Source organism: Solea solea, chromosome 4 (assembly GCF_958295425.1).
Source record: "Solea solea chromosome 4, fSolSol10.1, whole genome shotgun sequence".
NCBI lineage: Eukaryota > Metazoa > Chordata > Actinopteri > Pleuronectiformes > Soleidae > Solea > Solea solea.
The window spans coordinates 7,605,577-7,629,332 of record NC_081137.1 but is presented as its reverse complement, the minus strand read 5'-3'; the positions used below and the strand labels follow the sequence as shown (position 1 = coordinate 7,629,332).

The window sequence follows — 23,756 nt, the reverse complement described above, 5'->3', positions numbered from 1 at the left end:
CAGTTTAAAAGAAACACCACACAGTCTGTCTGCACATCCACACACACAGCGTTGACGTCTTGTTATTTATAGTACAACAAAGAGTGTGTTGCATGTTGTCACACTTTCAGACAGATCTATTTTCAACAGTTTTTTTTATCTGAAGTGTGAGGAATCATGAACAAAAGCCCTGGACAGCTTTTCAAATAGTCTCTCTCTGTGTGTGTGTGTGTGTCTCTCAGACTGTCCCTTTTCCCGCAGAGTTATAGTAAAATAAGTCTGATGCCTGAACACTGAGAGCCAAACTTAACGTTTTTAATCTTCTTTTTCCAACTGCATTTACAATCCCTGTGGCCCCATCATGTCTCTGTATGTATACTTCTCCCTACAGCTGGACATATTAAACTAAATTAAAGTGACAGACACTATTAACAAATGTCCTTAAGATTCAAACCAATTTGTATTAAAACAAATGGAAGCAATTGCATGTGCAAAAATGACTGAAATCATGACGAGATACCAGGACATGTCTCAGAAGTCCACTCACAAACATCACTCACAGAAATGCAGGCACATGTTTTTTTATTATCGACCACTTCATCATTTCACGGCACATCATAATAATCCCACAACTCAGAGAATCACGCACCCATCTCTGGCTTGGAAACGCTCGGGATTGCAATTTACACTGAAGACTGAGGGACTGAGCTCCACCAGCTGCCTGAGTCACTGTGGTCGCTCTGAAAGAGAGATTATAGCTGTGGCTTAATCCCAGATGATCTCTGCTTCTAAAAGCCACTGCAGCAGAGGCAGAGGCAGAGGCAGGGGCAGGGCTGGGCAGCAGCTCAGGACTGTGGTGCCTGACCACCATGACCGCTGGAAGATGGAGGAGCACAGACACAGAGACATGAATGGATTCTCACACAGTCAATGACCTTTGAGAACATCCGTTAAGTCATTGATGTGTCTGTGTTACATAGAGAGCTGCCTATTCATTCAAAACTGTCAATATTTGGACTTTGCTATCAATTACTGAATGATTTTATTCAATCAGTTTGAACAAGAATTACTTTAAAATACTTGTTTACTCTCATATTTATTCCGTGCTCCTTCATTCTGGTGCTGCTATTGACTCACTGATGCTGATGTGATTCATTCTTTAGGTATCAAAATGGATTGATATTTAATATTCGATTTAAGAGGTTTTTTTAATAATTAAAACAAGCTTTTTGATTTTCCAGCTCCTTAAATGTGGATATTTTTTTGGTTTCATCGATCCATATAACATATTTACGTTTGTGTACATCATCATTTCAAGTTTTGGGAAACACAAATCAACATTTTTCCAAATTCTCTGACATGTTATGGACCAAACAAGTACTCGATTCATCAAGAAAAGAGTCGCCACATTAATCGATCGAAGTTTGATTATCGATCAGTAGTTTTCTTTTGAAATAGAGACTTCCACCTTCTACCACGATACAGTAATTGTTTCCATGTATGATTCAAATCATTTTTTGTTCCCAGTATTAGATCTTTAAGCCAGATTAACAGATATGCCTGCAGGAGATTAAAAGGTGGATGTCCGTGTGTTTACAGATGGGAAGATAATCTGTCCTTTCTCTATTAGCATCATATTTTTCCATTATAGGACTTCCATCTGTCCATCTTTACATCATGGCCCTACCATTTTCTTTTTCTTTTCTCTTCCAAGAAGGGATGCTGACACATTCTGCCCATCTCTATGGGTTGTGCCAGTACCAGGTTTCACTTTGTTTGAGTTTTATTTATCATTTGTCCATGTAAGGGGGGGAAAAAAAGTATTACTACTAGTGTCAAGAAAAGGTCTGAGAGCTGAACTCCTGTAACCTCCGCCACAGATACTTTATCCGAGCGTTCTCTTAATCTCAACAAATGTAAGCTGGTGGGGCTTCAACACAAATCCCCGACTCTCCCTCCTTTAGAGAGATAAAGAGAGAAAGATGCTGATTGCTTTCCCCATCCATTTTTTATTCAAAACAGCACCTCACATCAGCAGGAGTCATTGTTTGTGACTGGGTGTAGCTGCTGCTGCTGCTGCCGCTGCTGCTGCTGCTGCTGCTGGCGGCACGTTAGGACAACATGGCTTTGTTTTATTTTGGATTTAGACTCAACAAAGGACCAATCAAGACCTTTTGATAATTCCAGGTGCTTTAAGTTCTCCTTTCCAGCACTTTGATACTTGACAACGTTGGCCCGGATATTTCAAATCTTTATGAGTCTCTATTAAAATAGCACTGCTTTGTTGTTTCCTTTCTATCTCCACTTTTGCCTTAAGTAGACACACAATTTTCACCAGCTCTTGCACTGAAACCCCAGACAGCAATGTTTGCCAGCCGTGGAGGTAGTGGAGGAGGAAAAGGAGGGAAGTACTCAGTAGAAGATCTCTATGGCTTTAGTAAGAAGCCCAAAGCATCCTCCTCTTCAGGGAGTATTGTGGCCAAAACTGGAGCCAGGAGCAGCAAGACCTCGGACCAGAGGAGGGAGTCAGAGGCCCTGGCCTCGCAGATCCTGGAGGCGGCGCACAGGCTGGTGGAGCGGCGGCGGCTGGAGCTCTACCTCAGAGAATGTGGCCTCTCTCTGGCCGAGTGTGAGGCTGAACGCTCAGCGATGGTGTACAGGTGAGAGGGGCACAGTGATATTTGTCCTGTTGTGTATGAAAACCTGTAGTGAGAGTGTAATATCTGAGCATTCAAAGATCACATCAATACAAAAAATGAGTTTGCACCATATAGACTCATAGTTTTTATCGACTTATTTACTCTTATTGCTGAGTAATTGTGGCAATTACACAAAAGTGCTCTTTGGATACTTCAGGTGTGCTTTTTTTTAATCCTTCAGTCTCCTTTTGGGGTATTTCTGCATGCAACCAATACTGGTTTTCCTCTGGGTCTAACTTATGTGAATATTTGAAATACGGGAAGCCACTTAGTTTTTATTATAATGATAATAAAGATATTCCTGATTATTTGCAACTTATAAAAAGGAGGAAACTACTGGTTAAGCTTGAAATGATGGTTTTGCAGAGACTCAGACAGAGAGCATCAGATCACTTAAATAACATGATTAATATTTTTCTGGAAAATTACTAATGCATGAGTGTTTGAAGAGGGCTGCAGTGAGTGTAGACATTATTCAGGGTGGAATGGAGAGAAAAAAAAAGCTGAAATATATTTGCAGTACTTTCCCTTTTTTTGTTTTTTTTTCCACCAGTGAGTGACCTAGAAAGAAAAATCAGGCGCCTGATGAGAGTTCAAAGCACAGCAGCGCTGCATAAATGTGGTTGAACTGCAGACCCATGTGGTTGTTCCGGATCACAAATGTTAATGTGTAAATGAGACTTGGTATATCAACCATTGTCTATTTTCATCCACCAAAAAGTGCAGCCTGATAGGACCCACGTCACTGGGGCAGAAGTTTGGGGTTAATGACGCATGATTCGACAGCAGGGGACAGAGATTTACAGGGATTCAGTTTGAACTTCATCGGCAACACACTCATCTATGAAGAGTCATGTGCCGTTCATATGTTTGCACTTATTGGTTATTGGCTGCTCAAAATGTGTAGGATTTAAACCTGCTTTTATTTTTGCATCAGTATTGATTTAATTAAATGTTCTGAATCTCAGAATCGAGTCATTAAGACATCAGTAAATCTGCCTCTAGGTGGCAGCGTCACCCCGGTGTGAAGACAAATCAGCCCTGTGGCACTTTAAAACCAGAGAAGTAACACAATATGGAGAACTCATCAAAACTGTATGTCAAACCACAGCTGATTCCAACACTGCTTCCTCATCGCTGTCCTTTCAACACCTCCCTGTGTGTGGTGGAATGATGCACCAGCCTTAAACTTACTCTTGACTCAAATTGATGACTTGATATCAATAAAAACAGCTAAATTCTACCTTGGCATTCTCTATCTCTCATTCATTTGCAGGATTTGCTGGAAACTATTTCCTATTACTTATATTATACGTAGCCAGGTCAGCGGCCTAACCTGTATTTACAATAGCCCTTGTAATAAATATAATAAATAGTGCGTCATTTTTACACACTGTACCTTTAAATATTGACATGCAGATAAGACAAGGGCTGAATGCGTAGACTTCTACAAAGATGAAGATTAAAAGTTGCATTGAGTCCAAACGTCCTCGGACTGACCTCCGACAAACAATGTGAAGCGAAATCACTTCAAGATGGAACCAAAAGCATAAGAAAAACAAGTTTGAGGCAGAACTTTGCCGTCCCTCTTTGACTGAGAATAAAAGGCCTTCAGTATTCTGCTTAAACTATATGCACATTTCATGAAGAGGCTGACCACAAACAATATTCAGCTGTCACTCTTCGCTTTAGTCCAAGCAAGTTAAAACCAGCTGTTAACTTTGCAGCAAAAATGATAACGTGTCGCTGTGTTTGTTGTTATGCACAGTAGACTTTCTACCGGACATTGGAAATAATGTTACAGGATTGTTTTCACAGTTTGACCAGAGTGGCATTATGTAAACCAGCCTAAGTGTGTTATTTCAGCTGCAGAGCGTTTATATAGGATCCCCCCCACCAGAGACACGCAGAGTAATGAGCTTTGTTGCTGGTTTTTATGTTAAACTTGAACAACATGCTTTTCAAGGACGTTCCCGTTACGCAATCTGTTGCATAAAGAGTCGTCTCCTCTCTCGTTTCCTGAGATCTACAGTTTAATGTCACAATAAGTAATATAAGGAAATAAGGAAAAGCCACATGTCAATGCTGTACAAAAGCCTACGTGCGGATAAAAACTATGAAGGCACTTGGGGCAAGGTGACGATGTGCCTCTGTGTATAATCACTGTGATTACGCACAGATGAAGCCCTCTCTTCTTAAATGTCACATTGCGTGGTGCTCACATTTTCTTTCTGCATGTAGAGATGGGAACTTGTGCATTTTTATTTGCACCGGTTACGGTTCTTCACAGGAAGGAACAGGTATTTGCAGAGCAAGCGTTTGAGCACTGACTGAAGTGCACCAGCCCTCTGACTCTGAGGCTATGACTGAAAGCGCAGTCTTCCTTCTTCACTCTGTGCCAGTGGCATGGCAACTGAGGAAGAAGTGTCGTTTACCGGGTCTAGTATTTTCATCGTAGGCATGTTCACATCACATGTTCACATCACATGTTCCAACACGAGGCAACGTGAACTTGGAAAAACAAGTTGGGTCCAGATATACCATACGGTCTCATGATCTATACATTGGATGCAACAAGTTTGGACAATATCACTATTTAGAGAGACATCTATACTTCCTTAACACACCATGTCCAGAACAGACCCTCAGGCTTCCTGTGATTGTAAAGTGTGTGGTCTGCATTTAGTCTAATACAATGTTGGCCCTCTGCCCTGTATGCTTTAGATATTGCACCCGATTCAAATGAATGGGTTGTTATCAGGCTCTTGCAGAGCTTGGTGACGAGCTGATTCGAATCAGGTTTGTTGGAGCAGGGCGGTGGAATAATAATAAAAAATAAAAAACGTCAGGAGAGGGGAGAACTGTCAGAACGGTGTCATGTTTGAGCTCAACATATGAACACAATTTGATGGTTTCTATCGTGCGCGAGTTGCTGGGTCAGGCTCTGTCGCAGATGTCTTCCTGGTTCTTCCTCTCCACTGTAGCCAAGTGCATGCTCATTGTGCTCCTAACTGGAAGGTCTTGACCATGTAAAGTGTCCTGAGATAATGTGCGTTATTAATCACACAGGTCAGAGCTAGCGTGGCCCAGTTCCACTATGTTCAATTAAACGGCCCTCCTCCCAAGTCCCCTTTGCCCTGGGCCCCCAAAGCCTCTTGGTGCGCCCCTGCAGGGTACCATATGACACATCCATCACTTTTTTGTTTAACATGACGTGATGCTGTGTGATGATGTGACTTGGAAGACACATGATGATGATGATGATGATGATGATGACAGTGTTTCAGTGAAGAAATGCTCAGTGGAGCTGGGTGTGGTGGAGCAGCAGAGAAGCTGCTTCCATGCAGGGGGGAAAAAAAAGAATAAAAATAAAAATGATGGCGGTTAAAACGATACATATACACATAAATATGCATTACATGGAAAAAATAGAGCTGTTTTTTTTAAATGTTACAAATAAATGAGTAGTACAGAGGCTTCTTAACATAATACGACGATTAGATGAAATGTGTGTACACAAGTGTGATGATGAAAAATGTAGAGATCACACCCGAGAGAGAGAGAGAGAGAGCGCATCTTGCACCCCCACCCACACCCACACACACACACACACACGCGCGCACACACTGCCTGTGCGTCGTGAACATTTTTGGAGTCTCTGTAAAAAAAAAAAAAAAGAGGAGAAGAGTAAAAAAAAAAGTGGGACTCTGAGCTGACAACATGACGTGGAGGGAGAGCCAAGAGGCGGCATCATCCTCTTCATCATCATCATCCTCATCCTCCTCATCACCATCATCTACGGGCGCTTGAAATGTCTGCAGCTGATTTTTGGGCCACTGTGCCGGCATTTTTTTCACCTCCGTGCACCGAGGACGGGATTATTGGAGAGCTGCACACACGCACAGCCGCCGCCGCCGCCGCTGCTGCCGGTATGTGAACGAGCTGGTTCACTTCACCTTTTAAAAACTGTGTTTTTGCTGCTCTCTCTCTCTCTCTCTCTCTCTCCCTCTCTCTCTCTCTCTCTCTCTCTTGCATCAATTTGATGCTGCGTGATGCTGCTGCTGCTGCTGCGGTGACTGTGTGAATTCGCATCCCCACCACCCTCTCCGGACCGAGGCAATGTAATTTCAACCATTCTTTCTTTCTTTTTTTCATTTCCTATGATGCGCACCCGCCTTGCAACATTTTTGATTTTTTTGAAAAATGCCTTATTCCGTCGCGAGGCGCGAGGATGCCTGTAGCTGTGGTTGTGTCATTGCTGCAGCACACTCTCCTCAGCTCAAGTCCGACACAACTAACCTCAGCTGAAGAGGAGACAGCAAGCTGGCAAGTGCTTTACACCACCCAACCTAAGCCATATATACATGTGTATGTATGTGGAGGAGCCTGTGCATGTATGTGTAGGACTGACACTCTGGGGAAGCATCTATTGCACTGTGGTTTTGGGGCTTCCCAAAAAACTGTCACATCCTTAAATCTGTCTGGGGGATTGCTGTGAGCTTACAAGCTTCCTGGTGATATTTTGGAGGGCAGCCCTGATGCATCTTGCGAGGCTGAAGACTGTCTTTGCCAGGTTTGCATCACCAGACAGGAGACAGGGCAGACGGCGACTCTGCGTGTGACATGTTAGAGACTCAACTCCTGCCAAAAATCTCTGACCTGCCCCGTCGGAGCCCTTTTCTATGAACATCCCTGCTTTGCCACTAACGATTCGAGGAGGGGAGACAGTGGCAAGCAGTAGCAGACAATCTGCAGACATCACTGTTAAACATAGAGGTTCTCTGCTCACCAACTCTCCAACCATCAATATAAGAGACACCGGACAGCAGGGTCAGGATGCAGGTGTCCTTCGCCTGCACTGAGCACAACCTCAAGAGTCGCAGTGAGGACCGGCTCTGTGGCCTCCGCACCGCTCCACCTCCTGGAGGAAGCAGTGGGGGAGTGGGAGGTGGTGGTGGCAGTGGTGGTGGAGGAGGTGGCGGTGGTGGTGGAGGTGGCGGTGGCGGAGGAGGTGGCGACAGAGGGGGAGGAGGAGGTAGTGGACAAGGGAGTAACGGCAACTACACCTCCCAAGGCTCAGTCAAGGCCAGGGAGGGTCCCGGGTCCCGTCAGACTCCACAGGGCCATGCCCACATGAAGGAGGCCATCGGGCGCCACACCAGTATGAAGTACAGGTGAGTCTTCATGGAGGAGATGAGGAGCCAGAGCTGGTTGTAATCATACAATAATGATTAAGTCCATCTGCTCCACACAACTCTCTCAGTGTAGCTGTGGTTAGATCTTATGATGCCATTCAAAAACATCAACAAAAGTTCTGCACTGCAGATCTTAAAGACGTTAAAGACTGCAGGGAAGTTTCCAAACACACACACACACACACAGGACACACATGTCAATAACAGGCAGAGATTGAAGGTGAAAAGTGCGTCTGTCAGCAGCAGATAATTATCGCATGGTGACGGAGATGACAAGGCCACAATTACGAGCTGTGAAAACACATCTGATAAATCAACAACAATGTGTGCAAGAGGCTGAAGTTGACTTGTAAGCATCCACGCTGACATCTGTCGTTAAATTCCTCTCTGCCTCTCTCCCACATTTCTAATGCAGACCCTCATTTTGCTTTTCCTCTGGTTGAAACATGATTTAGAGAAGGGTTGTGAGGCTTTTTTTAAAGTAACACAGTGTAGGATTTGCTCTCTGGGTCCCCCTGCAGTTGCGAAACGGTAGCGCCTGCTACAACTGTCGTAAAATATAAGCCGCTTTAACGCCAACAAGCCAACAATAACGGCAAATTCTGAAGCATCCCTGTGTTCAGACCGGACACAGTAGCCTCCATTATAGCAGTGTATACACATTTTTTGGAATGAAATGCTTTAATTTTTCAAGATATCATAAATAAATCTAAATCTGGAAGACAAAAGAACACCAAACTGTAAATTAAAGTTTCAATGGCTGTATCATTATCAGTAAAGCCAGTATTTCAATAGAACGCGTCTCCTTAATCTTTGAGGACACATCACGGTCATTTTAGGACTTAATACAATTAATGTCTCTCATAAAGCACCTTTCCGGATTATCTGTGAGGCCGTAGAGTACTGTGATGAGCATCGGTGGCAAATCCTCCACGAGAAACAAGCCGCAGGCGATCTGATCTGGGATTTTCTCGTCACGAAACTCCACCAGTTGGGATTTCTTTATTTCTAATTCTTGACATGCGAGTTGAAAACAAGTTCAGGCCGTTTATGAGACGGCCTCCGTGTCCATTCACTGCAGATGAAAGTAACTCGGTCAGCAGTGATTTTACTGACACTAAAAAAAAAATATGACATTTAACTCTTAAAGGCGCTTACTCTGATGGATGCAAACACGCTTACATAATCCTCAGCAAACAGCCATAGTGTTATCACACTGTAACAGACAGTATGCATGTGCAGTGGGTGCATTTGCCATAGGCTGGTGTGTTTTATGTAGATTTTGCCCTGGCCTCTTGCTCTTCACCACAGATTAATAAAAAGCTTCTCTAAAATCACCCGAGGACACGCAGGTTTAAAAGCATTTCATTTTCATAGAATGGTGTTGCAGCGGCGTATTGTATATGGACAAAAACACTGAGTCATAATATAGGGAAGAAAAGAGATTTAGTTTTGCTTTTTTTGTCGTTTTTTGGCACATAATCAGGGTTCAGTGGGAAATAATGTCCACATTTATAAATATGCAGCATGCATTTAACATGAAAGCATCCATAATCTATCTAAGGTTGTACCCTCGTACCATCTGTTTCCTTTATTTCGACCGTATAATTCAATAACTCGGGGCGGATTTTAATGACCTGTTTTCCTGTTTAATCAGGTTGATTGAATTGCTGCCATTCTTGTCAGTCAATTTAGATTTCATTTAATAGGATGTTTAAAAAGGGAACGAGGAGCCCAGATATCTCCTCTCTTCCTTGAGAATTGCACACATACAGTACTGTGTTTCTTCACAGGTTGGATTATTCTCGTGGCTCTGCAGTCTCTGGGAAAGTGTCACTAATGGGGAGTGCAGCAGAACAATAAGTCTGTATAGCATATGGCCAGCACCAGTTGCCAGTGGCAACACCCTAGGCATAGTTTTCGCTTGTCTCATTTCCTAATCAGCCAGCACTGCTGTCGCTTATCAGTCCCCGCTGCAATGATGTGGGCTCAAAGCAGATTCTGCCGGTGGACGCGCGCTCTCCATTTTAGACACAACACCACCGAGGCCAGGAGGAAGCGGCAGTGAATCCACGCGCACGAGTGAGGCCAAAAGAATACGACGACAGAGCACAAGTGAACAATCACGAGTAACTTTGGCCTCATCTCTGTGCTGTATTCCAGATGGCGCCGCAGTATTGTCACCTCTGTTTGCCCTGTTTGACTGCATGTTTTCAAATACCCCTGCTGTCTCATTAACCTGAGCATCACCTACCTGCAGGTCATAGACAATAGGTACCTGCGGCGCGCTGTCACTCCCATCATCGCCTGCTGTTACCCACTGCCCAAATCTATTAAACATTTGCTTAATCTCCTTTCTTCTGGCCTTTTCACCCCCCATTTCTTTTTTTTTTTAAATCAAAAGTGATAAGCCAGATTTATATGACAATTATTAGTGGAAATTTTGGTGCTCATGAAGGATGCTCAATCATAACTGAGGCCATAGGTGGCCGTCCAAAAGGAAGGCATCCAAGGCAGAACATTGTAGAAGCAGTTTTACTCCCTCTGGACTCTATTGTGCCACTATTGTGAATTTTGAATAGACTGTCTCCATTTAGATGTTTCATCCTCAACTGACGGACCAAAACATCTCCTCCCTGTTGCTGTTCTGATTGTTTGAAGCAGCGCCGCAGCCGCTTCAAACAAACTGTTTATTGAGCTCCTGTTGTCTTTTAAGTCGAATTCTAAATCACATCCTTCTCAATTTTATCAACAAACTGAGTCGGCTGGAGGCGTGTTCCGTGACAACGGAAACATTTCAATGTTTAGAGCTTTAATTGAAAACATCCCATGACTCGAATAAAAAATAGGTAAAATATTGAGCAACATAGTTTAAATAAGCCTAGAGTCGTTTTATTGGTGGGACCTGTTGAGTCACTCAGGCAAAGTTGTGTCAGTCAGCAAATTGTCCGTTTCTATGGTAACAAGGTCCTCTCTCGCTCTCTCTTCTCTCTCTCTCCTTCCGCCAACATCAGACCTGGTAAGCAGGTCAGATTCCTTGCCAGTGTAGATTTATTTGCCACTGCTGAACATTTCTCAGGGGTTGTTGTATGAGTGGCACACAGCTGCTCGCCTCTGTCTTTATGCATGAGTGAGAGAATGGAGCATGCATGACGGAGGGAAAGTCATGCAAATCATAAATGATTCAGGACCGTGTCAATGACTTAAACATGTCAAAAGAAAAGAGCTTATTTGTTTATTTGTCAAGAAAAGTTCAATATCATGCTTCAGATATGAGATATGAGACTTGTGTTGCCTGCTCTGCCAGGGTGTTGCAGAGCAGGCAATTTCCTTGAGTCCATCAAGTGTATATAAAAATGGACACGGTCCTCTGGTTCCCAGCTTTTTGAGACCATGTCAGCCTTTAAAACAAGCTGTAAACCAGATCTCACAGTCTTATCAGTTCAATTATAAACTATTCATTTCCATCTTCTATCGCCGGGATGCATTGTTTTAATTGAAGAGGAATTAATTATAGTCATTAACCCAGATAACAACGCTGATGTCCACAGAACCCCTGCAACAGAACAGTAACATCAACTCCATATTCAGTTGAATTAGCATGTGGATCAGGAGCTGAAGTGTCCTGACATTCAATGATACATGAGAGCTTCAGTTCTCTAACAGAGTACACTCCAAACTGTGAGTTTTAAACTCTCCACAGCTGTTAGAGGTAATGATTGAATCATTGGTATCTGATGAACAATCCTGTCAAGGTTTACAGAGATATGATGGTCAGGGGCGGCTGGCCCATAGTGGGCGACAGTGCACCGCCCTCCTTAAGCCACACGAAAAAAAAAAAAAAAAAACTGTTTATTTTGTCAGTCTAAGTCTTAATAATATTGTCCAATCAGCAGCCTGAATATCGCTGTGACGTTCAGCATCCTGAGTTTCACTTCCCCCCGTAGCCGCGCCCCCTTGGGACGATTTCAGTCAAATTGAAAATGGCCCCAGACGCTTTCATAGATTTACATGTTGAGATTATTTTTTTCTAGAATATTCTTTCTAATATTCATTTCAATGGGCTCCGGGAGGGCTCGCCCCAACGTGATTTCGTCATACGCACTGACGCATCACTGAGACCTCCCACGGCCAAGCGGACATGGCCTAATGCCGGCGGAAACGGAAATGCCTCCGTTAGCTTCTCTGTAAATTGTGCTAACTTTACCAGCGCTTAATTGACGATTTCATCATGGAAAAAAAGTACAAACAACTTTCTCTCGCTGCAAAAAAAGCCGTTTCATAGAAGAAAAGCTTCAGCTTATATAACTCGGACCTGACCAGCCGAACGTCGCCATAAAACAGCAAACGAAAGACAGGAGCTGGTATGAGAAGACGGACTGGCTAACTGGTTGCACTCAGACCAGTGGCATGTTTTGTTTTCCCTGCCTCCTCTTTCAGATGCTGGACACTGAACAAGCCTGGATTCACACAGGTAATACAGACTTAAAACATTTCTCTGAAGAATAATAGTTTTGGTGCTTTGGTGTGTTTTGGTGGTTACCACAGTCCATCTGAAAAACTGACTTGCCGATTGCGCCCCCTCAAAATAAAACGTCACCAGCTGCCACTGATTATGGTCATTTGGTTTCATTTATTTAACTACCAGAGGACACTTGGCTTTAAATATGTAATCTGTAATATTTCTTTTTTTTTAAGGTCCAGTTGTATCTTGAATACACCATTCATTTGGGTGATCAAGATTCAAGATTCAAGATAAACTTTATTGTCCCTAAGGGAAATTTGTCTTGAACAGTGTCACGTCGGTGACGTTCAATTTAGAAACAAACATACTTGATAGATTACTAGTCATTCATAGTAATCAGGACTTTTTTAAGGTAACATTAGCTATTAAAACATCCAATATAGATCGGACACGCTTACATTGCCACTTAGATGGCTGTTTTTTTTGTTTGTTTTTTTTATATTTTTATTGAGAAATATGGCACACTTGGAAACAGAAAACAGCACTGTATAGCACTGTAAGCCACAGTTGTGAAAACAGAAAACAAATACTTGTAATGTAATGTAATGTACATCACAAAGGAGCAGTTAAAGAACCATAATCTGTAATATTTCAGCATGAAAACAAGACTAATGTTCATATATTGTGGGGAGTATAGTAAACTTAAATTAGCCAAAAATGTTCCCAACACTCTAAATTCATAGATATCCATGTTTCTGTTCAATTTAATTTAAATCCATCTGCTTAACCAGTCTCTGCTGTACGTTTTTTGCCCTTTGTTTGTTAATATTATTGCTCGTATTTGCGGCACGCTGTGCCACTGAACATATCTCTATAAAGTGTAAACGTGCAGGCAAACCAAATGAGACAAGACAACAATTCCCATGACGTCTCACTGTTACCTGAAATCATCCAACTGGGCTGTTGTTTCCATTGAGAGATCCCTGGTGGCCAAGATTACACACTGTGTGTGTGATGAATGTGGCGTTAACAGTTATCCCTCTCACTTCTGTGTAACCCTGTTGAGACTAGAAGTATTTGAAGGTACTGTAGGCAGGATATTTCTGGCATTATTGATCAATAATTTGATAATAACCTTTCACCGTAATGAAAATCAAATGATCTGAGAGAGAACTGCACTTACGCACCTCCTCTAGGCTCCATTTACGTCCTCAGAGAGATCCAGCCTTTGGACTTTGACCAATCATTGGGAAGTTCACAGAGAGAGTACAGTTCCGAGTGCTTGTTTTTGACAATTGTGAAAGGATCACTATTGTGGCACCAGCAGTAATTACCTAGGATGCAAAGAAACCTCAAAACTGTAATGATGAGAGGACAAACCCAAGACAGAGCCATAACAGTGTTTACCTATATAAATAAATCCCTCCCTAATCCAACTTTACCTTCTGATGAATTCCCTACAGTTATCACAAGTAGTCATCGTGGATAATAATTGAATGAAAATGAAGTAATTTGGCTTTAAATTGTCATTTTAATTTATATTCAGACAGAAGTAAACTAGCTGTAATATGACTATATAGCAGTATACTCTTTTTTTCAAATTTACAGATGTTGAGCTGTTTCGTTCTGAAAAAAAAAGGTTTTGAGGACTGCATCCAGACAGTCTAATGTATAGTTATAAATATAAGTGAAAAATTCATTTAGAACAAACTGACGCTGTATGCAGCTGCACACACACAAACGTTTCATACCAGTCTGCAGAAAAATACATGAAGCAGATGAAAGAGAACGCAAAGGCAGTGCTGTTCGACGAGGCATCCAGTTGTCAGTGTTTGTTTGTGGATGGATGCCTGATGCTCTGAAAAGAGCAGTGAATCAATGTCAATGCCCCATATTGTCTTCTGGCAGTGTCAATGTCATTAGTCCATGCCTTTACATAAGAGCAGAAGCACGGACTGTAAAAGTAAAAGTATCCACAGGTTCTGGACAAGTCACAAAATGCCCTAAAGCCCTAAATGGCTCACTATTTCTTTTCTGCTACTTATTTGTTCTGTTTTATTCTATTTGCTGCACTCACAGCTTGGATATGTTGTAATTAGGACAGCCCTACTTTTCCAACAGTTGAATTAAAATCATCATGAAACATTAGTAATAATAGCAGAGGTAGGAATTAGCACACTGTCAGAATGACGTGCTGAAGGATGGTTTGGTTTCAGCTTTCTAAAGTGCTGAGAGGATCACAGATGACATTATATTCACTGGTGAGGGCAGAAATCACTGCATGGCCAAATACAGAGAACGCTTCTTTGTAATTTGGATGAAGTGACCCTTTAAAAGCTAGAAACATAGTTTCCAGTGTTAATTAAAGAGAGCAGACAGAAAATGCATTTAGAGCACATCCACACAAACAGTGAGCATGCAGGCAAAAACATGCACGCACACTGTGATGTCACACACTGATGTGTTATTAATATCTAGGTGCGCTTCCCTCTGGAAGAGGAGCCTGCTCAGCATGTGTGTGGCATTTTATGACAACTGCAGGAAAAACAAACAAACCCCTGAACCATCTGCATGGAGTGTCTTCCTCTGCGTCTCAGGTGAAAACTAACTGTAAATGTCAGCACGGGTTAAAATGCTGACTACACCATGACAGAGCACCTGTGTGCCTCCTTTCTCTCCTCCATTAATTATGTATGAAATGTATGGTCCTTATAATCGCCTTGTTTGGAGTGGGTGATTTATGGTGGGAGAATAAATAGATAAGGGAAAACATAGCAGGGCCTATTTATTAAAGGCTACAGAGAAGCATCTGTGTTTCCGCGTGCGTTCATGCGTGACAGTATGTAGATCTGTGCCCCTGTTCCAGTCTAATCCCCCGTGAAGCGTGAACGTCCACGCGGAAAGCCGCCGCGCTGACCCCCGCGCACAGTAGATCTCATCAATCTGTGCGTTTAACGTGCACCAAATCCATGTCAGATGTGTCAGAGTGTCTGTGTGTGTGTGAGAGAGAGAGACAGAGAGACAGAGGGAGGGAAAGCCTGTCACAGGGGAGATAGTAAGAGGAAAGAGAGAGCATGTGTTTCCTCAGACTCACTGATAGTAATTTAGCAGACTGCAGCACTGCAGAGAGAGCTGGAGTTGAGAGAGAGCAAGGAGGGGGCGACCAGTTGTCACACACACAAACAGTGACGTGACATCCTCCAGAAGAAAAGACGTTTTATGTGGCACAACAACTACAAACCAAACATGTTGTCTGTTATCTTCACTGTGTTATCCAGCCTTAAAAAGCTCAGCACTGAGACAGTTGGATGGATGCTTGATATTCGTATAATGCTGACTCATGATTTTGTACTTTTCACACATAGACTCTGCTGTGTCTTTACTGTAGAAACAAAAAGAAGGTGGATTAGTGTTGCCAGGGCGATCTACAGCAGGGGTCTCAAACCCAAATGACCACTTGGGGGCGACTAAGTAGGAACACGTTTTAGGAAAACTGTTTAGTAGGGGTCAATCATTATAATGTGATGATATTTTATGGATATTTTTTTTGCAGTGATTGATCGGTCCCGATAAAAAAAATCTATAAATAAAAAAACACACAGAAATAACCCTGATATTAAGTGGCGGACCTCATGGAATCAATTGGAGAGCTGCAAGTGGCCCACAGGCCGCGAGTTTGAGACCTCTGACCAATAGGCTGTATTAACTTAATGCATTTACATTTTTTTTTTTTTTTTACATTGCCACTACAAGATTTAGCCATTTTATACATTATTCTTGAGACATCACAGTTTTAACTGCTGTAAAAACCCATGCCCTTGTTTCAATTACCCTTTTATTTTAAGTAATTACACGTATATTTATTGGTAGTGCATTTAATTTCTCCCAGAGAACCCTCTGATATATAACACACTAGACCTTTAAGTGAATCTCAAGCTTTTTAATGCATGCATCTCTCTGACTGAACCTGTTTTCCCAACCAGCAGGTAATATTTTATTAACTTGCCCCAGGTGGATTTAAGGCAAAAAGGTGTGATTTGACGAGTGTCACAAAAACAACAGCATGGGAGAACAAGCTTCAGAGGAAATCTCCCGTGTGCCTCATTTATATTTACTACCTGTGTTCAAAGTGACTGTCAGTGTGTGAGATAGTCTGAGCTGTCATCGGTGAACAAGAGCAAAGAACCAGCTACATCAAAACCCCCCCACTGACTCTTTGTTCCCTTTTATATAGAATATCTGACCATTGACCTGTATGTGCTATTTTGACAGAATGTGATTCACACCCATGTACTCCTACACACACACACACACACACACACAGTCAAGAGAGCGACACAAATGCTTACATATGCAGAGAACTAAAAATAGCTTAAGGTCAGGATTTAAAAATAGACCAGAGACAATAAAAGCAGGACTCGTTGGATTGGACCGAGCCTGAATGCTCTGACAGTCTGTCTTTTTGCATTTGCTTTTTGTGGTGGATGCAGGCAGACAGGCAGGCAGAGAGGGGCGAGGTGCTGGAGATGAAAAGACTGCAAGCAGCGAGTTGCACTGCAGTTCTGCTGCCTCTCCAGCTGCCTCTCCAGCTAATTGGAATGGGGGAGAGCACACATGGAGGAGGAGAGCGAGCATGAAAGCTCACATCATTTTCAGCTGTAGATGCTCTCTGTGGTCAGAAATGCAGCTCTCCGCCTCTCCCTGCTCACACATCACAGCAGCCGCCGGGGTAATCGAATGTGGCGCGACGGTTAATGGACTCCTCTTCAGCTTATGGAACATTTTGACTGTGCAGAGCAAAGGAGCTTTGAGACCAGCTCGCTTCCCTCTGACTGTTTCACCTGCCGAGAATAATACACTGAACGGGTTCACATACGAGGGATAAAAGGTCAACTGTTCACAAATAATTAGACACAATTTAACCACAGGTGAGAAAGACTTCACATCCAGCAACATAGTGATACTATGTTATATTAGTGATACTATGTTATATTACAGCGTTGTGAATATCTTCTACTGCTTTATCCTCCACATTAGGGTCGCTTGTGCCAATCCGGAGAATCCAGAATAATCTAATATACTAACAGAGTAAAATAATCTTTTACGCTATATCTAAATACTGTGAATAACATTCAGAAATAAAGTACAGTACATTTACAAATACTTTCCCCCACAACAATGATGTTTTACTCACTCATTCACACTTTCACTCATTCATACAGAACATACTGTATGTCTTATCCATTCACACACTGGGATGGAGCAACGTGGGGTTAAGTGTCTTGCCACATCGGACACATCAGCATGTAGACTAGCATGGAGCTGGGAATCAAACCTCTAGTGTTAGTGTAGTAGTTTTTTAGTAGTATTTTTTTAAGCTACATCCTGTTTCATCTTCAAAAATGTGTCATATTTTTACAAGATTTAGATTTTAATAGAAAACATCAAGCTATCAAAGATAGCTGGTAAAAAACTAGTGGTTTGGAGCCTTAAATACAACTTTTTTCTGCCGAAAGATTCAAATTTTCGACATACTAAATGTTGATGAAAATGGATGAACATTGGCATGCATATTAGAACTGTGGAAATGTTTTTATAAAATAGGGTAATGTGTAAAAGTGGTGCAAAATGACTCAGTAGCGCCCCCAAAGGTGAAAACCCAGTAGGACAAAGCAGAAACTAAGTTGCACCAAATTCCTCAAAACCTGGTATAAACATGTCACAGCCCAAACAAACAACAAACAAAATAGTCTATTGCGACCATGGCCATTTTTAAAGTTGGTGATCATCTTAGCGATTTGCACACTTTGTAACTCATAGCAACATAAAAATTGCGTTAGGGCCCACACAATGCTGCTTGTAGCTTTAATTCCCTATCGATACTGAACTTCAAAGAATCTATACAGTAATACGCCATAAAATATACTAACATTTTAGTGTATCAACAGTTTCCAACACGCTTAGATGACTGTGTATAATACAGTATGTAGTACACATAGTACCCACCACGTACATACTGTAAGTAAAGCATAAGTTCCTTGGTTTCCATCACTTTAAAGGATCAGGAAATTAATTCTAATCATAAGGACTATTCTCCTCTTTGCTTGCCACGTGCACACATCAGTGTACAGTCTTGCTGTGACTGAAGTGTGTGCATATGTATTCTAAATGCCCTCACATCACTGTCTTTTTTCCACTGTTTGTTTCTGAAACTCACAGCTTGTGTGTCTTCGCTTGTGTGTGTGTCCCCCTCAGAAACCTGGGGAAGTCAGGCCTACGAGTATCCTGCCTCGGGTTAGGTGAGTTGTTTTGAAGGCAGGGAAATGCACATCTCTATTTCAACCTCTGGAGCCAAACAAACGTTTCTCTGTGTCTCTTCTTGCTCAGGCACCTGGGTGACATTTGGATCACAGATCTCTGATGAGGTGAGAGCTCCCTTCTCTCTCTGTTGTCACTCTTGTTGCTTTTGAGGAAAAATAGCAGGCACTGCAAATGCAAGTCTCAGTTTCACAATTATAGGAAGTGGAAAGTGCCTCAGACCTTGACACTATCACAGCAGCTTGATGAGATAATGTCTGTATCTCTAAAGTATTATCGTCTCTGCATGGTGCCCTTCATGGGCGACCTCTGAGTAATTGGAATTTACCCATGGCCTCCCTTTCTCAGTCTCATTTTTTTTATTCCCTCAGATGGCTGAGAACCTGATGACCATAGCTTATGAGAACGGAGTGAACCTTTTTGACACGGCGGAGGTGTACGCCTCTGGAAGGTCAGACTTCTACGTCTCCTCTCAGCACCAATTAAATCATACGCTTTTCTTCTACTTGCAGTTTTTTCTGTATCGGTACCAAAAAACGCAGAGAGCATTCAAATGTCCTTAAAAGTCCTCACTTCTTTACGTGTTCTCAGTTAGAATGAGCTGTGAGTGAAGGTGTTGTCATCACACTGACTGGCGGTGTAGAGTAACCACTAGCTACAACACAGCATGAAGACATAGATAAACGTGGAAGACTCCTCCTACTCACACGTTCAAAATAAAGCCTATGTGGAGGACGTCTTGCAATAAGGAAGCTGAAAGTGATGTTTCTGAGGAAGAGGAGGACATCTGTATACAGGGAACATACTGTATAATGTTGATTTTGATGTCATGGGGACAGAGTCTTCTTTATTGTTTGTTGTGTAGCAACAACCTTTCACAATCAATAATGTGTTTTTCCACAGAGCGGAAATTACTCTAGGGAACATTATCAAGAAGAAAGGATGGAGGTATTATTACTCTTCTTTTTTTGTGATGCACATGCATGTGGGAAAGCTTCATTTGAGATCATTAGTATAGTGCAATCTTTGAAAGCTCATTAATCCTCAATCCTCCTTTTGTAAAGTGCACAGCATTTCCGTCTGTTTTTCTTATTGTTACGCAGACAAAGTTTTCGCCTCACATAGACAAAAAAACATAGATTAGAATAGAAAATTCTGACTTGCCACAAATGCTGGAGATGTTTTTATTCTGGACAAAACAAATCAAATCTGAAATAAAGCTTTTGCAGCCTCTCAATTTGATTTTGAGATGTACTGTGGATTAGAACAGGCAAAGAATACCTGCTTAATGAAAAATGACACCATACAAAATAAACAATAAGATAGAAGATTGACTTTCCTACTCACATGCTACAGCACTTTCTTATTAAAACTGTGCTCCTCACCCTTTTGTGCTTGCCAGGCGTTCAAGTTTTGTCATCACAACAAAAATCTATTGGGGAGGCCAGTAAGTGCAACACTAATAGACAATAAACTCGATTTTCTTTTTCTTCCACATTCAAAACCCTCATATGCTTTTATCATTTCATGAGAACGTCAATAATGTGCATTTTCTTCACTTCACAGAGCAGAGACAGAGAGAGGACTCTCCAGAAAGCACATCATTGAAGGTAATGATCCATCCATCTATCCATCTATCTCTCCATCTGTCCATCTATCTATGAATGATAAATATTTGACTGTTGTTCACGACAGGTTTAAGAGGATCCTTATCAAGACTCCAGTTAGATTATGTGGACATCGTCTTTGCCAACAGAAATGATGTCAACAGTCCAATGGAAGGTCAGTCACAGATACTTGTAGTGATCACTCTTGCTTGCTGAGACCCATTAGACTAATTTAAATAACGATGTGGCGTCCTGTGATTTGATCTCCAGAGATTGTACGAGCTATGACCTTTGTAATTAACCAGGGAATGGCCATGTACTGGGGAACCTCACGCTGGAGTGCCATGGAAATCATGGTAAATATTCATCGCACATTCTAAACAAAGTTTATGGCACAAGTAAGGAGTGGTAACCGCGGTGTTTTGTTCACGTCTTTGCACCAGGAGGCGTACTCAGTTGCACGCCAGTTCAACCTGATCCCACCTGTGTGTGAGCAGGCAGAGTATCACTATTTCCAGAGGGATAAAGTCGAGGTGCAACTTCCTGAGCTCTACCATAAGATTGGTGCGACATGCACAGTTTCACACCTCAATTTGTCTTTTTTTTTTTTTTTAAACTGAATGTTGGTTTTGTTTCATCACGTGTCTGCACTTATTCCACTCTCTCAGGCGTCGGAGCAATGACGTGGTCTCCTCTTGCATGTGGATTAATCACGGGGAAATACAGTGACGGAGTACCCGAGTGCTCCAGAGCGGCAATGAAGGTCAGTTTGATTTTGATTCTTTTCACCAAAAATCAGTGAGCTATTGTCGTGTGAAATCAGTGTAGAAGGACTGCAAGTCCCCTCATCAATGCCTTTCTCCATGCTGCTGCCGGTGAAGGGATACCAGTGGCTGAAGGAGCGGGTGAACAGTGAGGAGGGCCGCAGACAGCTTGCCAAAATCAAGGAACTCCATCTACTGGCAGACAGACTGGGCTGCACTGCTGCACAGTTAGCCATAGGTATGACACAGGGTTATTAACATCATCCTACAGTGAGCATGTACTTGTTTTACCCTAGCACTACTCGGCTCTACTCGGTTTGGTATCCGACAGTGTTAAAATATTGAGATTTTAGAAATGTCCTTGCTAAATGTCAGAGATTAAAGCTTTTTTCCAGGATTTTTACATCTTTTTAACTAATCTACAGTTCAGGATTGTTCAGTTTGACTCAGTTTGTGTCGGAAGTTTTCACTTTTTTCTTTTTTCCAGCCTGGTGTCTGCGCAGTGAGGGAGTCAGCTCAGTACTTCTGGGAGTTTCTAACACAGACCAGCTACTTGAGAACCTGGGTGCCCTTCGGGTATTTATTTTTCAATATTTTTCCCCACATTAAAAATGTTGATAGACAGACTGAACTAAAGCAGAATAAACCAGTAAATGTGATTCTAATGTTAACATCCATACTACAAGGTGTTTGTTTAAAATGCATACAATCTGTTCTGTAGAAGATGGATGGATGGATGTTGCCATTAAGTGCCAATTTGGAGCACAATTCTTTTTTTTTCTTTGTGGAGTTTGCATCTCCCTGTGTTTGTGTGGGTTCCCTCTGTGCACTCTGGCTTCCTTCCACAGTTCAAAAACATGCAAAATTGGTTAATTGGACACTCTAAATTGTCTGTAGAGTAAATGCTTGTCTGCCTCTACATGCTGACTCTGTGGCAACCTGAAAATGGATGGACTGATGTTCCCAGTTGGTACTGTGGCGGCGAAATCAGGGATTCTAGAGGCTTCAAATATGGGGTTCAGTTTCTTATGGGGGACTGCTGGTTGCCACTTTGTCTGGACTCACATCAACTTTATCTAAAAAAACCCTCTTTTCAAATTGAAACATAGTAGTCTGGGTGTTACACATTTCAAATTTTAACTGACTGCCGTCCCTTTCCTTGCAGATTTTATCCCAAATGACCCCGCAAACCATTACTGAGATTGACACCCTGCTGGGAAATAAGCCACACTCAAAGAAAGAGTCCCGCGCTTGAAGAGGCAAATCTGAGTGACCCACGATGTTTTGAGAGGAGGATGAAGGAGACGGTGACATCGGGAAAACATCACTATTTGCTCCGCTGTATACTAAACAACTTGCATGTTCTCAGCGACATTATGCTTCCAGTGTGTGCGCAGATCCACTTTGCGCAGGAACATTGTATCATGTATGAAAAAGAAAAAAAAAGGAAAAATTCTTCAATCATGGAAAAAAAACACCAAAACGGTCATATATTGCTCACTGCCGTTTGTCCACAGAATAATGATTTCTACAGAGGGGGAGGCTAAAACTGCATGAAGCGACGGACGGGGTCTGCAATCAACTGATTTGACTTGTGTTGATGATGAAAAGTTCTGACGTGTGTGAGGGGAGGGGAGGGGGAAATACCTTTATGCTAAATGAAACTTGACTGCTTGAAAGGTGCTGAAAGGTCTCTTCATCACGCAACTGCTTGTTTTTTTCTGTAAGATGTTTAGTACCCAGCAGCCAGAGAGCCAAAGGTTAGTACTCGTGTGTCTGACCAAACATTTCCCATAGTGTGCATGTGACTTCGTCTGCCACGCTCACTGCTTTACAGGGTTGGGAACAGCGGATTCAAGAAACTTTAATCCAACGTCACGTCACATGCTTTACAGGTAGTGTGGACACATGTATTGGTGAAGTGCCAAGTGTATAGGAGAACCTATGTAGCCTTCAGTTTAGGTCTACTGCAATTTTCAAATTTGTTAAAGCCAAAATGTGTGTCAAAATATCAATTTGGAGAGAATATATACATATATCTATATACATATATATGTATGTATGTATATATATATATATATACGTTATTATTATAATATGTCAATTGTGTGTCATTATGAAAACATGGTGGTCCAAAATGGCGGCCTCTGTAGAGCAGACATAAATATAAATATAAAAGGCTCATTCTGTGGTAATGAATGGCAACAATTCTTAAAAGCAGATGATTATAGATGTGAAAAGATATTTTTTTTAATTTACCAAATTAAGAAACATCATCTAAATTGTACACACTGCACTTTTAAAAGACCAATTACCTTATTGCACCAAAATCGACACCTTTTTACACATACTAAAATTACCATTTTTGGCACAAATGAATTTATACCTAAACTGTTTAGGCTTTTAAATTCAAATATCTCAGTGGGTGAGAACTTTGAAAGCAACTCTTCCAACCCTGGTGCTTTCTCTGCAGTCTTCTTGCCTCCTCTGTTTGTAAACTGTGCGCATGTCCCTTTAAGAGAGAATAGCCCTTAACTGGGTGTAAATGTGGCATGGCTTTTACGGCTTATGTAGGTTTTTGCAGTGCCCTTTTATGCCCTTTTTTTACTCCGTGGTCTGGCAGTTTGATGCAGGTGGGCACTTTTTTTTTTCTTTTCTTTTTTTTGCTTTAAAGACTCTGCAGTTTGCAGACGCAGCCATGTGTCCATCTGATGCGTAAATCTTCGTGT

General features: G+C 42.0%; 1 protein-coding gene across 3 annotated transcripts; it reads left to right on the top strand.

Moving 5' to 3' along the window:
* The first annotated feature begins 2,050 nt into the window (after nucleotides 1-2,050).
* LOC131458730 (voltage-gated potassium channel subunit beta-3-like) lies at nucleotides 2,051-23,364 on the top strand. 3 transcript variants are annotated; one of them, XM_058627957.1, is made up of 14 exons: nucleotides 2,051-2,639; nucleotides 18,594-18,637; nucleotides 18,726-18,763; nucleotides 19,028-19,107; nucleotides 19,560-19,604; nucleotides 20,059-20,103; nucleotides 20,223-20,266; nucleotides 20,352-20,438; nucleotides 20,534-20,619; nucleotides 20,707-20,827; nucleotides 20,932-21,026; nucleotides 21,145-21,265; nucleotides 21,515-21,603; nucleotides 22,193-23,364. In XM_058627957.1, exons 1-14 carry the CDS (start codon nucleotides 2,344-2,346, stop codon nucleotides 22,280-22,282), a joined length of 1,281 nt encoding a protein of 426 aa, XP_058483940.1. In that variant the 5' UTR covers nucleotides 2,051-2,343; the 3' UTR covers nucleotides 22,283-23,364. The 3 variants fall into 3 exon arrangements, with proteins under 3 accessions (XP_058483940.1, XP_058483939.1, XP_058483941.1); XM_058627956.1 differs by lacking the exon at nucleotides 2,051-2,639 and adding an exon at nucleotides 6,358-7,852; XM_058627958.1 differs by lacking the exon at nucleotides 2,051-2,639 and adding an exon at nucleotides 11,984-12,347 and having other exon boundaries at nucleotides 22,193-23,083.
* The last annotated feature ends 392 nt before the right edge of the window (nucleotides 23,365-23,756 follow it).

What these genes read in the sequence shown, in the direction of transcription:
- LOC131458730 (XM_058627956.1), top strand. Translation starts at nt 7,515, where the DNA reads ATGCAGGTGTCCTTCGCCTGCACTGAGCACAACCTCAAGAGTCGCAGT. An exon ending in CACACCAGTATGAAGTACAG is followed by an intron (nt 7,853 to 18,593) that starts GTGAGTCTTCAT and finishes TGTCCCCCTCAG; the next exon opens with AAACCTGGGGAAGTCAGGCC. An exon ending in GGAGTGCCATGGAAATCATG is followed by an intron (nt 20,620 to 20,706) that starts GTAAATATTCAT and finishes TCTTTGCACCAG; the next exon opens with GAGGCGTACTCAGTTGCACG.